Source organism: Macrotis lagotis, chromosome X (assembly GCF_037893015.1).
Source record: "Macrotis lagotis isolate mMagLag1 chromosome X, bilby.v1.9.chrom.fasta, whole genome shotgun sequence".
Lineage (NCBI taxonomy): Eukaryota > Metazoa > Chordata > Mammalia > Peramelemorphia > Peramelidae > Macrotis > Macrotis lagotis.
In genome coordinates this window covers 683901461-683916912 of record NC_133666.1, presented here as the reverse complement: position 1 = coordinate 683916912, position 15452 = coordinate 683901461, and the positions used below count along the sequence as shown (strand labels likewise).

General features: G+C 46.5%; 1 protein-coding gene across 4 annotated transcripts in view; it reads left to right on the top strand.

The window, feature by feature from the left end:
• SSH1 (slingshot protein phosphatase 1) overlaps positions 1–13701 on the top strand; it is a 102441-nt gene extending 88740 nt beyond the window's left edge. For all 4 annotated transcript variants that reach the window (XM_074206079.1, XM_074206078.1, XM_074206077.1 and 1 more), the window contains 3 exons: positions 105–305; positions 2819–3383; positions 6025–13701. In XM_074206079.1, the coding sequence (XP_074062180.1) occupies positions 105–305; positions 2819–3383; positions 6025–7275 (2017 nt within the window). In that variant the 3' untranslated portion in view covers positions 7276–13701. The remainder of the gene's footprint in view (positions 1–104; positions 306–2818; positions 3384–6024) is intronic.
• Positions 13702–15452: the final 1751 nt, after the last annotated feature.

Sequence of the window (15452 nt, the reverse complement as noted above, 5' to 3'; positions counted from 1 at the left end):
GAAAGGGGGGGGTGGGCGGTGGGACTTGGTAACTGATGAAAGAAAGCCCTTAGCCCAGCTTCTTTCTCCTCCTCACCTGGTCCCGGCCTCCCCCTCCTCCCCAGGAAGAACCATTCCAAATGCTTGGTCCATTGTAAGATGGGTGTCAGCCGCTCTGCCTCGACGGTCATCGCTTATGCCATGAAGGAATTTGGCTGGCCCCTGGAGAAGGCCTTCAATTATGTGAAACAAAAACGAAGCATCGCCAGGCCCAACGCAGGCTTCATGCGGCAACTGTCAGAGTATGAGGGGATCCTGGATGCCAGGTGGGTGCAATGACCCTGGGGCTGGATAGCAGCCAGGGGAGGGGGAGTTGGAAAGAACTGGGTTCAAATCTGCCAGCACTCTGTAGCTGCCTCTGTGAACCTCAGTTGTCTCATCTGTGAGGGGGGGGGTAACTCCACCTAGAAGCATCCCCCTGGGGTGACATGAGAGAACGTGTACAAAGTACTGAGGTATGATAGAAACCACAACTACCAGTATTATTATTGTTGTATTCCTCCCAGATCTGGAGCTGGAGGGGACATCAGGGTCACATCTTACAGCTGGAAAATTGAGGCTCAAGGTCCCACTAGAAGGACCTTCAGAAGCTTCTAGTCTCATCTAGAGGTGGAGAAACTGAGGTCCAGAGAGGGTCAGTGACTTCTCCAAGACCATAGTGGGATTAAGTAGCAGAGCCGGGTTTCGAACTGGAGTTCCAGATCCTCCCTGCCTCTTCATCATGGCGGTTTGGGGCTGCCTCTAATATCATTCATTTTTGCTATTTACAGAGCACTTTAAGGGTTGTAATGACTTGAAGCTATTATCCCAGCAGTCTGGGAGGCAGGCGTTCTAGATAAGATTGTTCCCACTTTACAGAAGAGGAAACTGAGGCAGACAGAGGTGAAGTGCTTTGCCCAGGGTCACTCACCTGGAAAGCCTCCCAGCCCACCATGTCCAGAGATGCATCTACTGGAAGACTCTAGTTGCCTCACTAGCCAGGGAAGGAAGACTTTAGGAAGACTAGACATGTTGGCGCCCCCCTCCAGTTCCCTTCCCCCCCTGAATGGCCACCTCCTCTGGGAACTAATTTGGGAGTCAGTCATTAAAACTGAAGAGGTTTCCTTGGCATCATAGAAAAACAGGAGGTGATATCAGAAGCTCTGAGTTTTGAGTCCCTGCCCCACCTCTTGGGGTTCTCTCTGACCTTAGCATCTTCCACTGTAAGATGAAGGGATAATTCCTTACTCCTACCCCATTCTCACCTGCTGAAAAGCAGTGGAGATAAGTGAGGAGTTACGGGTAGTGTCCCATCTGGCGCCATGTTGTTTGTGCTCTTGGGAGATAATGTATGTATCTATCTTAATAAATAATACCTTCCACTAAAGGGAAGGCGCTAAAGTTCTAGGTAGTCAGTTGGTTGGTTGACTGAACCACCGTGACCCAGTCACAAGCCTGGAAGCAGGTGGAGGATACTCACTCCTAAGGTGGCTCCATCCACTCGCCCCCTCTCTCAATGATCATGTTCTCTACAAAGCTCTGGCAGAGGTAACTTTGGACAAGTTAGCTCCCCTTTTGGGGCCTTGATTTTCCCATCTGTAAAATGGGGGTGAGGTAGATTAGATTATTTCTAGGCAGCCTCTTCCTGCTCAGTATCCCTGGGACCCATTGTTTTGAAGGTCAAACTCAGGGGAGCACCTCTATGATTTGGGGTTGGAAAGGGCATTTTTTGGAGGGTGACTTTTCTCTCCCTTGGGAAGTCTAAGACTCCAAGAGGGATCATAGATCTAAAATTGGAACAGACATTCCAGGTCTTCTAATCCCTCCCCTTCCTACTGACCATGTTGTTTTTCCTCATTAGATTATAAGCTCCTTGAGCGCAGGTCTGTCTTTCTCTTTCTTAGGTATCTACTGGCACATGGTCAACGCTTAATAAATGTTTGTTAAATTGAATTGAAGATTGGGAAACCAAGGCTCAGGGAGGGGAAGGAGCTTCTTTAGGCTTCTAACTGCATAATAAATGTTGGACCTGAAATCTGAGACCAGAAAGCATGGCTTCCAAATGCATCGGCCTTCTTGGCTTGCCTGTGACCAGCACCAAGTCTTTCTTGCAATCGTGACCTCTTGCACATTGAGAGGATTTAGTTTTTCTTTTGAGGCAATTGGAGGCCTAAATCCCGAAGGAGCAACTGGGATCCTGCTTAACTTGAGAGCCTGGCCCTAGGCTCTGGTGATTCTCAGGATCCTTCAGGAACCCATTCCTGGCTCTTCCCCCACTGACATGATTGATAGGATAGATTTTTTGTCAAATTTGTTTGGGAAGAGACCTTAGAAAAAATGTTAGCACTAGAGTAGCCTTAGAGAAGGCATGTCAGAGCTGGGAGAGGTCTTAGAACAGGGGATGTCAGGGCTGGAAGGGCTCTAGAACAAGGGATGTCAGGGCTGGGAGGAATCTTAGAACAGGGGATATCAGAACTGGGAGGGGGTCTTAGAACAGCAGAGGTCAGAGGTGAAAGGGGTCTTAGAGGATATCAGAGCTGGGAGGGGCCTTAGAACAGGAGATATCAAAGATGGGGGACCTCAGAAGAGAAAACTAAAGTAGATAGGACCATAAGGATCATCTTGTCCAGTCCCCTCCTGTAAACCATGAAGAAACCGAGGCCCAGGGTCAGATGGTAACCACATAAGTGATTAAAAAAAAAAAAAGATGAGAACTCAATTCTTCCCAAGCTCCAGGTCAGGCCCCTGATGCCAAGGCCATGGTTCCCACCTGACCACCCTCTACCTTTTCTCCCCACAGCAAACAGCGCCATAACAAGTTATGGAGGCAGCAGACAGAGAGCAGCCTCCCCCAGGGGGCCGATGACTCTCCCAGCCCTGGGACCTTTCTGATGGAGAGTTTGGATGCTGACCTGGAGGCCCGACTGGTCCCCCTGGACAGCCCCAAGCACCCGGGGCTCCTGGACAGCCCAGCCCCAGGAGGCTCAGCTTTCCCCTACTGCTTCCGCCAGCTCTCAGATCCCCTCCCCAATTCCTCAGACAATGGGAACGACTTCATCCACTTGGAGGACCTGGAGAGAGATGCTCTGTTAGAAGGAGAGCGTCATGAACCAGCGGCCGAACCAATCCAACATACCCGGAAAGGGTCTGGTCCGGGTGACAGGGAGGTCAGGAAGAAATTGGAGTTTGGGGTCCCCAGGGGGTTGAGCGGTCCCATGGCTCAGGTGGAGGAGATGGAGCCGGACGAGAGCCCGGGGACTGAGAGTCGGGCCCGACCCCTGGCCCAGCCACCAGAAAACCGTCTCAACCTCAAAGAAAACGTCAATAACAACAATAGCAAGAGGAGCTGCCCTGAAGATTTTGAGGTACACTAAATGTTGTGAGAAGGGAGACAGTGCTGCCTCCCCCCAATGTTCCAGGCTGCTCTCTTCCAGCTTCATGTGACCTTGACCAAGTCACATCTCTGAAGGGGCAGCATGGTGATGGAACTGAATCCATGAAGACCAGGGTTCAAATCCTACCTTAGACTCTTAGCTGAATGACCCAGGGTAGGTCACTTCATATCTGTTTTGGAAAATGACAGCACTGAACCCGAGGATTTCTTTGGACCTTTTCATCCTTTGACCTCAGTTTCCTCCTCAGTAGAAAGAGAGGATTGGCTTTAGGTGGTCTCCAGGGGTCTTTCACCCTTGAATTCCTTCACTGTTCTATTTCTGTTGCAGTTGAAGGTGTGGCAATGGGAGTCGGTGAATCAACTAGGATTTATGGAGTCCCTGCTGAGCGTCATATTTGGAAAGGAGCTAAGTTCAAAGCCCACTTGGGTGACTAATTAGCTATGTGATCTCGAGCAAAAAACGACTTTCCTGGTTTGCAGTCCTTGCATTCTTTTCCAAATTGGACTGTCCTAGGCATCAGAACCCCAGCAATGTTAATAGCTAGCGTTTATACCCTGCCTTAAATCTCCCAAAGACTTTACAAGTAAACATCTCATAGGATTCTTCCCCCCCCCCTCCTGGGAGATAGCTACTAGTATTATCCTCATTTTATAGATAGGGAAGCTGAGGTAGGTTGAGGTTAAGTGACTAGCCCAAGGCCACACAGCTAGTATCTGAAGGTAGATGTGTACTCGGGCCTTCCAGACTCCAGCTCTATCTGATGTAGCAGATCTTTTTCCCCTCTTACAGATGAGTCGGGGGGGGGGGGGGGTAGAAGGATATCAGAGCTCCTTGCTTCTTGCTCCCAGAGTCTTGGCTTCACAGCCCCAGAGATACCTTAAACTCACCATGTCCCAAACAGAACTCCTTCTCTTTCCCCCTAAACTGTCTCCTCCTCCCACTTTCCCTATGACTATCAAAGCTAACCCTATTCTCCCTGTCCACTGGGCTTGAATGAAAGGGGTATCCTGGATCCCTCATACTGTCTCACCTCCTCCCCATATCCAATAATTGGACCAGTCCTATTGATTCTATCTTCACAACATCTCCTGAATGTGTCCTCTCCTCTCCTCTGAAACTGCCCCTGTGATGGGCAAGCCCTCATCACCTCCTACCTGGACCACTGCAATAGCTGCTGGGGGGGGATCTACTGCCTCAGGTCTCTCCCCACACTACTCCATCCTACATTCAGCCATCAAAGTCATTTTCCTAAGGCTCATAGCTCTGTCACCCCCACCCCCACCCAGAAGCCTCCCATGGCTCCTGATGACTTCCAGAATCAAACACAAGATGCTGTGGCCTTCAAAGCCCTTCATGACCCAGGCCAAGACTGTCCATCTCTCTCAGCTTCTCATCATCCCCCATGCCATGATGTGTTCTCTTCTCATCTCCAGTCCCTCAGGCTTCCTTGAACTCTCAACTAAAATCCCACCTTCTACAGGAAAGCTTCCCCAACCCCTCTTAATTCAATCCTAATCACTCTACTCCCTGGCTCCCCAACATTTGGTGCCTTCAGTAACCTTTGGAGGTGGATCCTCAGAGCCTCATTGTACAGAATGAAAACTGAGGGTTAGACTTCCCTTACAGTCTTACAGCCGGTAAGTGACTAGAACAGGATTTGAACCCAGGTTTCATAGGCTCATAGACTTAGAGCTGGAAGACCATCAATTGAGGCACAGAAAACAGAAAGTCATGATCCTGTATCTGGAGATTAAGGGAACTTCTAAGGACATCTACTTCATCCTCCTCTTTTTACATCTGGGGAGACTGAAGTACAGAATGGTTCACTGACTTGCCCAGGGTCACCTGGCTGATATGTATCCAAGGTGGGATTTGAACCCCAGCCCTGATTCCTCAAACCTTTTAAGTTTAATCCACTGGACCTAGCTCCCTCCTTGGAAAATAAAATAAGGCATTTGGACTGGATTTATAATCAGATATTCTGGCTTTGTCCCTTACCAAAAATACAGCTTTGGCTAAGTCATATCATTTCTTTTTGACTCAGTTTCCTTTAACTGCAAAATGAGATTGGACTAGATGATCTCTATCTAAGATTCCTTTCAACTTCAAAACTACCATCCTGGGATATATTGGGTCTTGGAGAGAATCTTCTAAATGATCGAGTCAAAATTTCTCATTAGCTATTTGGGGAAACTGAGGTCTTGAGAGAGTAAGGGACCTGTTCAGAGTCATACAACTAATAAGTAGTAAAGGTGGGTTCTGAACCTACATCCTTGAACTCCAACTCCATCCCTCTTTCTCTGCACCATATCATACTGGTTTGAGCCTTATAACAACTCATGAGGGAGGTACCGCAGACATCACTATCCCCATTTTATAGGTGGTAAAGCAGAGGCTCATGGTCACACAATTAGTAAGGCTCAAGAGGCAGAATTTGAACTCGAGTTTTCCAGATTCCAGCCTAGCACCCTGGCCTGTGACATGAGAATTCCTCACTTTTCCTTCCCTAGAAATTCATTCTCTTTTTGCCCACTATAGAAAGGAATGAACATGTTTGTTCTCCATTGAGATGTTCCCATACCCTGTCTCATTGCACTTTATTTCCTTCTAGCATGATGCCATATTTGGAATCCTTAACAAAGTGAAGCCTTCCTACCAGTCCTGTACTGACTGTATGTACTCCACTCCGAGAACAGCACCAGAGACTTTCGGGGAACAGCGTGAGAAGCCCAACTCCCCTGCCATCTGTAGCCAGCCCTCCCTTCTGCCCCATCTTACCCCTTCCCCAGTGGACCAAGCATCCAACAAGTCCCGGCTTCTGGAGAGACCTTCCCCAGGTCCTGGAGAGAGCAGCACAGCCTTGCTCGCAGCTTCCTTTGGACGGCCTACCACCGAGCCCCCAGGTGGCCTCACAGACCCTCCCAAGGAAGCTCAGAAAGTCCTGGCAAAGTCACTCGGCCTCTTGAAGAACTCTCACTGCGAAAGGAGCCTCCCCAGCCTGGAGACAGTCAAAGAAGACCCGGCCTCCAAAAAAGATGCCAGGGTCACCAGGGACCCGAGGCTTCTCTTGTTCAATAAGGAGTTGGCCAAGCCCACAGCCAACAGCTATCTGATGCAGCATCAGGAGTCCATCATTCAACTCCAGAAAGCGGGCCTGGTCCGGAAGCACACCAAAGAACTGGAGCGCCTAAAGGGGATCCCCGCCGAGGCCGCGTCCCAGCTCCGAGACAGCCCCCCCAGCAACAGGCTGGAAGCCAGCATCCCCGAAGAATGCCAAGAGCTGGCCCCACCCCAGGGTGGGGCTTGCCCCTTGGCATCTCCTCCTTCCCCTGGAGAAGCCGGAGGGGACTCTGAGAAATTGGAGGCTGCCCTCCCTCTGGAAGGGGCTTCCCAGAAGAGCTCTGGGCCCTCCTTTCTCTGCCGGCTGGACCACACCAGCAGTTTCTCAAAAGATTTTCTCAAGACCATCTGCTACACTCCCACCTCCTCTTCCATGAGCTCCAATCTAACCCGAAGCTCCAGCAGCGACAGCATCCACAGTGTGCGAGGGAAGCCGGGCCTGGTGAAGCAGCGGACCCAGGAGATCGAAACTCGCCTCCGGCTGGCCGGCTTGACCGTCTCTTCCCCACTGAAACGCTCCCACTCCCTGGCCAAGCTCGGGAGCCTCAATTTCTCCTCAGAGGATCTGTCCAGCGAGGCTGATGTGTCAACCATTGTGGACTCTCAGGATGCCAAACTAAATGATCCTTCTCTGTCACGGGAGCCACCTTCAGCCCCTAGGAACCCATCCATGACCTTGAAATTGCCAGGGAAGCCTGCCCCAGGAAACTTGACAAGCACCCTCTGGATGGGCAGAAGTTGACCCAGACTTTTGTCCCTCCTCTCTCCCCCTGACTGATATTTTCCCATGTCCTCCCCATTATGTTGTCAGCTTCTGACATCTTGGTTTATCATCTAAAACTGAAATTATTTTTAAGATTCCCTCCTCCTCTTTCAGGCCATTGCTGAAGGGGTTTGGATTAGGGAATCACTAATGAAATACATAGCACAAGAATTGAATGGCCTGGAAGATCCAGGAATTTTCAAAGGTCATACAACTGAACTACCCAGACTGATCATTTCCAGAATAATGGTATTGGAGAAGCAAATTCCCTCATCAGTACCCAGCTGGCTTCCAGAGCCTACAGAAATCATGGTGATCCCATCATGGCGACCATAGGGAGCCCCACCTCACTTGGGCTCTTGTGGAAAAACTTCTAGGGCGGCATCAATTCTACCTCTGTTCTGGCCGGGTTTTGTTGTTTTATTTTTGTTTCATTTGGGTTTTTGTTCTCATTTAAAAAAAAAAACAAAGAAACATAACAAAATTCTGGCAACCCCCAAGGCTTGTTCCTGATAATGACCATGTCAGAAGGGACTTTTCCCAAACAAACACAAACCAAAAGTGTGGTTTTTCTGGTACTCTAAATCATATTAGAAACAGAACCTCTGTTTAACGTTTCAGAGTGGTAATGATGGGAATCAGGGAAGATGTAGGAGTGCTGGGGTCCCTGGGCATTATCCAGGTTGATTGCCTAGAATTTTATCCCACTGTGAAGTGGCATCTGGGTTGTAGATTATGCTTTTGGAAGGGAAGGTGGGCAGGGAGATGGGTGCCACATTCTAACACTGTCAACCGTGGCTGCCCCAGACTTGAGCTCCATCTTGGAGGACTTGGAGGGGAAGGATTCCACCATTTGGTCTCTACTGAATTCTCTCCTTAGACTGATCTCAATGTCTTGGAGTTTCATGTCTTAAAAACTCTGGTGTTTCTGGATCGGGGGTCTGTGGGCAGGTGAGTCCTAGACTTTTCTTAGTCTCCCTTCTGTGGTTCTTTAATGGAGACCATAAGGATGTACCAACCTCAGGAAAAGGGCCAGCCCTCCCCACTGTACACTGTGTCACCCTCCATGAGGGTTTCCATCCATCCTAATAGATCTGCAAGATCTGTAAAATGAAGATGTTTGGCTAGAATGTAGAAAGTAGGCAACCATTTATTAAGCACCTACTGTGTGGCCCTGGACTAAGTGTTTCACAAATATTATCTCATAATTTATCTTGATAATAGGAGGTCCTTGGGGGCACCCAGAATTCCCTTCTGTTTACTTTGGGCCTTTTCTTTACCAACATCCAACAGCTCAGGGCCAGCAGTTCACACTGATTTCCCATATCAGGAGGAAATGGAGGTCATTGTGGGACCCTTATTTTACTTTATTTTTTCAGATGGGTCAATTCTGAATTTTCTAGGGTCTCCTCCCAGAACAAATTCTCTGAGACAAAAGGGCAGTTCCCAAAGGACTCAGAGATGTTTACACATGTTCCCCTATCAGTTACAAAAGGACTCATTATAGAATGAGGAGGTAGATAGAATTAGTGATAGCTCTGGTTCTGAGGTCCCTTGGACTCTGTTGTGCAGAATTGCCTGAGCTGAGACTCTACCTGGTTCTGACATTCCCTGTTTTAAGTCACCCCCCCCCCCCCCCAGCTCTGACATTCTCTAAGCCTTTTCATTCTCTAATGCCCTATCCCCCCCTCCTTCAATTCTAACACCATTCTTTTTACCATTTCTATTCTGAGATAATGGGATCTGGCTCTGGAAGGACCCTGGGGGAAAATTAGGGTGGGGGCAACACAGATTAAAATTGACTTCAGGCCTAAAGTCCTAGGGATTATGGTCAGAGCAGGAAATTCTTGAACATCAAAAAAGTAGACTACAGGTTTGGGCTTGAGGAAGGCGGCCAATAACCTTAGAAGGAGGAGCGCTCCATTGAAAGGCCTTAAGGAAGAACTTCCCCAAAGGGTCACAGGACTTAAACTGCCCAGCCCTCCCCACTGCCCTCTTCAGAAAACCTAACGCTGAAAGAAGGCCCAGGCCCTTTCTGGTTCCCTTGGCCAGGGCCTCCCCCTCTGCAAACTTTTCAGCCATCATCCTCTCTTTGTGTTTGTTGAACAGACCACAGGGTGGGTGCTGGGAGCAGGGAGAGTCTACATTGGAGATTTTCCATAATGACATTTTTGCCCTGGGCCAGGAATCTGGAAGCTTTCGTGAAATAAAGGAGAATGCGAGGAAATGGAAAGAGTGAGCTGAGGGACCTGTCAACCCCAATGCACCTGCTCTAGTTTGGGAGCCTGCCATTCCTAGGTCCTCCCAACTCTGCAACGCCCAGGATTATCAAGGAAGCCAATTTTATTTCATTATGCATGTCAAAATATTTTCAAAAACAAGTTCAGAACCCCCCTTAAAAACTCCTAAACTCAGTGATTTTAGGAGAGTGGAAAAAATCCCTGGATTTTAGAGTTAGAGGACCCGAGTGCACTGCTCTACTCTTTACTCCCCTTGAGCAAGTCACTTCCCCCTTATTTGTAAAATGAAGATGTTTGGCTAGAATGTTTCCCTCCTAGCCCTTAACTCTCCAATTCTCTACTCTTTCCAAAACATCATGATTTTAACTTTCTACTAATATTTTTCAACTTCTTTTTTTGTTTCTGTCATGTCAGACTCTTTGTGACCCCATTTTGGGTTTTCTTGGTAAAGATACAGTAGTTTGCCATTCATTTGCTTCTCAAACTCATTTTACATATGAGGAAACTAAGGCAAACAAGGTGAAGTCACTTGCTCAGGATCACAAAACTAATATGGCCAGATTTGAACTCGGTTCTTCCTGATTCTGGCCAGGTGCTCTTTCCACTGTGCCGGCCAGGTGCTCTTTCCACTGTGCCACCCAGCTGCCCCAATTTTCTCTTTCCAACCTACTTCTGTTATTATTTTACTACCCTATTTTAGAAAGGCACAAGGTCTACAAGAAAGCATTGTGGGCTGGGGTTATCCAATGGCAGGAATGCTCATGTTTTCAGGGCCTTCCCATCTCCTATCTTATTTTTAAAACATCCATTCCCCACCCCCAAAATTTTCCCTTTCCCCATTGAAATTTGCCATCTGCCCTTATGTTTGGTCCTAATTAGTGATTTTAATCAATGCAGAGAAACTCTTCCTTCCTGGCAACTATGCAAGCTCAAACCTTCAAAAGAGTTGCTTTGACATTGAGAGAAGTGATTGGCCCAGAGTCACAGAGCTGGTAGGTGCCAACAGCAGGTCTCAAACCCATGTCTTTCCAACTCCAAATCTAGACCTGTTTTTTTTTTCCATCAACCAAAAAAAAAAAACTTAAGCCTATTCTCAGAGGATTATCACCTTTTTGCCAAATCACTTCTCATGATAGAATGCTTTTCAGGTTAAAATAGTCTTTAAAAAGGGGTAGTGATGGAAAACTTGTTTTCTGTCCATGACCCTGTGCTTGAAGAGTAACTTATTTTCCAGAAGGATTTATTGGGAGAGCTATGCAGCTCCTCTTTTGCCATTTAAGGGAGAAAGCTGTTATCTGTGGGTCCTCTTACAGCAACTTAAGGAGATCAGTTTTGGCATCAGCAAACATGGTGCCAGGGCTAGAGATGCCCTTCCATTTGGGAAGAGCAAAGTGGGAGAGAGACTTGAAGGTTTCTCATCATCCAGAGAAGGGGGTGGGCTGGAGAGGGTGAGCCTGTTTAGCATTAGCAGTATAGAGAACAGAAGGTTTAGATTAACCATAGACTTGGGCAAATAGAATCCCCAAGGTCCTGGGTCAAAAAGAAGTGAATGGGCTGGAAACATGGAGAGTTCAGCCTCATTTCTTGGGCTGCCTCCATTTTTTTCTCAGGGTTACCCACAGACCACTGTTCAAATCTCATGATAGCTACTGGTAAAACTTGAGAGCACTGGTTTTGTAGTTAAAGGACCTGCCTGTATTCACTAGCTATGTGACCTTGAATAAGTCACTGGGTATCAGTTCCTTATCTGTAAAGAGGGAATATATGTTCCCAAACCTGTGATCCTATGCATATTGCAAATGTATTGAGGTTCCCTTCCCTGTCTCATTTTAAAGCTTTGGAAAACCCTGAGAATGAAAAGGACCCCACATTGGATATTAGGGACTGATTTTGTCTTCAGCAGATATAGGCTTTTATTTCTTCGTTCTAATATTTCATACAAGGTCATTTGCTTGCCTTGGTTTCCCCAATTGTATTCCATTTCAAGGATGAGTCAGTTTTAATTGCCTTCCTGCAATTGTCCCTGTTTCTTAGTGCAGAATCATGGGGCAGTATGCAGATTATAATGTGGTGGTAGTGGTGGTGATAGTGATAGTGATAGGGAAAGAGCTCTGGAGATGCTTCCCAACTCCACAAGTGCACAAGTTATTAGTGAAATCAATCTCATTCTCAGTCTTAGTCCACATAACTTTTCCTGCAGACAAGGCAATAGGACACATCCCTATCTTTCTGAAAAAAATTTTTAAACTTAATTTAAAAAAAAAAAGTCACCTTCCACTGTGCTTGCACTAACCATCTTGCCCACTCTATATGCCACAACACAAATTGTTCTAGGTGTCCCAGAGTGTGATGTTGTGTGTTCGTTGTCCTCAACATCACCACACACACACACACACACACACACACCCTCCAAGGACTATCACCCTAGACGCTCTTTGTGATAGAAAATACAGCTGTGCCTCTGCCTCCATTTGGCCAGCCACATATCAGGTCCCATTCTTGACTCCTGCACCTTAGCCTGGAGACATTGAACTCTCCCTAGAGAAATAAACATTGATCTGATCTTTGGTGGGCTCTTACCAGCCAAGGTAGAGTTATGTGGTCTCCATCTCATCATGGATGCTTTGGCTGTCCACTGCATGCCAGATGCTGCTGCTTGATTCCTAATGTGCAACTGTATGTGTTTTTAGTCATGTCCTTCTGGTGAATATGGGTGTATGCTTTCACGCCTGGGTGTGGATTTAACTCACAGATGTGTGAATATTTATAAATATGCATATATGTATCTATAGATATATGGATATAGAGACAATTTGAACCCAATAATTATTCACCACCTATTTCTCCCACATACAAATCTCTCTCATGCACCATCAGCCTGAAAGAGCCCTAGTGATACCATATTGTGACTTTGTCCTTTGGAAATAGAGGTTTTTGTAGGATGATAGTTTTTGTTTTTTGTAGTCTTCAGGTCCACCAGGCATGCCATCTTTAAAAAGAGTGTCCCCAACTAGACTGAGTCCTTCTCCTCTCCCTTGCCCTCCCCTGCTTGGTGGTTTCTTAGCTTTGCTGCATGAGAAGAGCTGTCTCCCCTCCCTCCAACCTTGTACTGTAATTATAGTTTTTACAATTGAGTGCCTTAATGATACTTTACAAATACTGTGTATTTATGCTAAACAGTTCCACTCCACTGATCCTACAGATGAAGGCTTTTTTCAGTTTCTGGGGACAGCCCACTGTTTTGACATTGGGCATATCATGGCTCCATCATTGCATTTCTCCTCTTCCGTTGAATTAGGGATGTGCATGCATGTGAACATGTCTGGGATGGAAATTCCAAAGGCCTGTCTCTGGATCTCAGAAGATCTAAAATTTGATTGCCAGAGAACATCAGTACTCACTGGTGGTGACAGGTTGACCGGCTCAATAATCTCAAAGCAGGTAGCAATACTTATGGTTTCCTTTTTGGATTCCTCAAAGAGGATCCTCTGTATCTTTGAAAGCCATGTTATCCAACCTTCTAATTTGGACAGAGGTGTGGGTGGGAATTCTTGTTCCAGGAAGGGGTTGAAATAGATGATCCCCTGAGGTCTAAGGTCCCCAATTCAGGGTCTACACTTGTATTAAATGGCTTCATTGAGATCACCCCACCAGAATATTCCTGGTCAGGGCTAGAATTTGGAGTCCTAATCTAGGGTTCCTCTTCTGGGGTCATTGACAAGTGGAGGTTGAACTCAGCAGGGCATCATAATTATAACTACTACTTTGCCCAGCCCTCTAGCCCCCAACATAAACCATTTTATTCTTCCTTTGATATCTGAGCCAGCCTTCCCCCCCGCCCCTTTTGGTTGGTCTTTGAGAGTTTGTCAATGAAAGTCAACTTATCTACCACCAACCACCTCCCATTTCCACCAAGCCCAGGCTACTTAGCATCTGACTTTTCCAAAGGGGTAAGTGAGAAACCAAAAGCTGTCAGCACCCATTACTCTTATTATGGTATCAATATTCATCAGTTTCCTTCTGGTCTTTTTTTTTTACATTTATATTTAAGAGGCAGTATCTTTTGTACTGTGAATTTATGGTAGAAGATGAATAATGCACTTTTTTTTTGGTCCATGTGTATATATAATGTGTGCTTCTCATAAAGAAAATAAACTTTTTCTTCATGTACAAATGACTTGAGAACCTGTTTCCAATTGTGTGCTCTGTGGTATGGCTGAGTACTTGAAGCCAGTCAGCGGTCCCTGACTGACAGGAAGCCAGTCCTCTGGTCCCCAGCTCCTCACATACAACAGCTATCATCAATGTTATTGGGTTTACTGAGAAATTCCATTGAAGTGCCTGTTAAGATAGGAGGCTACAAAGCCAGCACAAGAATCACAACTGCAGCTTGTGAATGAAGCCTTATTAGCAATTTCTATACTCAAAAGTTGGTAGATAGGGAAATACCTGGGATGGAGCAATGGTGTTTTCGCCCAGAGCGCTGAAATTCGAGTGATACTGGCACTTTTCATATTTCTGGGGCTAAAAATGAACATTATATCTCTGTCCTTTTTTATTAATATACGTAATCATTGAATTGGTAATACCAAATTCTCATCTCTGAATATCAGAATCCAGCATTGTCAAAAAGCACCAGGTAGAAGAGGGATTATGGAGCAGGACTTCACACTGAACTTTTCCCCTAGAGTAAACAAGAATAATTAGTCTTTCTCCTCTTGGTGGCTATATTTCAGATGAACTCTTCTCCAATCTAACCCCACCTCCACAGTGCTCCCCAGCAATAACTCCCTAGGGTGCGTTTCCCCCTGTCATTATGACAAGATCCCAATTTCTTTTTCTCACAAAGGTTCCCTGAAGTCTTAGGGCTCCCCTCTCCCCCACAACATACACCTCCGCTCATCTAAATTTGACTTAAGAAGTTGATTGGGGAACAAGTTAAATGCTGTTCACCCCTAAGTCTCAGAACAGATAATTATACCTCTGCTAGCAGGAAGCCCAGGTTCTCACCAGCTTCTGACATATCCAGCAGTCATTCAACAAACTTGCTTAGCCGCCCACACTGTGTGATATACAATCTCTGGGAGCTCCTTGGGGAGCACCAAGTCTTGTAGGAAAGTTTAAGATGTAATTATCACAATTATCACCTTCCCTTCTAGATTGACTCCTGCCTCCAAAACATCAGGTTCCTGGTCATTGACTCTCAGGGTTGGAACTGACTGTGACCTCAGACACCATCGAATTCACTGTGAATGTGTCCCTTCCACAATAACTCTCCTTAATAAGTCTCAGCTTAAAAACAATGGAGAGAGAGAGAGAGAGAGAGTTAGTTCAGTATCTCCCAAGGCTTTAAGCCTCTTTGGGGTATTTGTAATTGTTAAAAATGTCTCCTTGTTGTTCATTCCTAACTCTTCATGACCCCTCAGTTGGGGTTTTCTTAAAGGAGGTATTAAAGTGGTTTCCTTCTCCAGTTTGTTTTACAGATGTGGAAACTGAGGCAGATAGGGTGAAGTGATTTGCTCAGGATCACAGCTAGTAAGGGTCTGAAACTGGATTTGAACTTAGGTATTCCTGACTCTGAACCTAGTGCTGTTTTGCAATATGGTGCCACCTCGCTGCCCAATGTTTCCTTATGAGAGGTCTAAATCTACTACTTCCACTTCTGCTTTCTGGGGCCAAGAGACTATTATTTGTCCCAAGTCATCTCCAGGCCCAGAATCCCTAGTTCCTTAAACCAATATTGCATCTTGAGGGCCTTCACCCTCTTGGTTTGCCTTCTTTAACCTTCCTCATTGCCAACCAACTCCCACCTTCCAGCTAGCAGTTGTCTCTTCTCCCCAGGCTTTCTTCTCTCCTCTCCAGAACCTTGGCCTTCAACTCTGTCTGTCCTTGAGACTCTAGTGTCTGCTAAGTTAA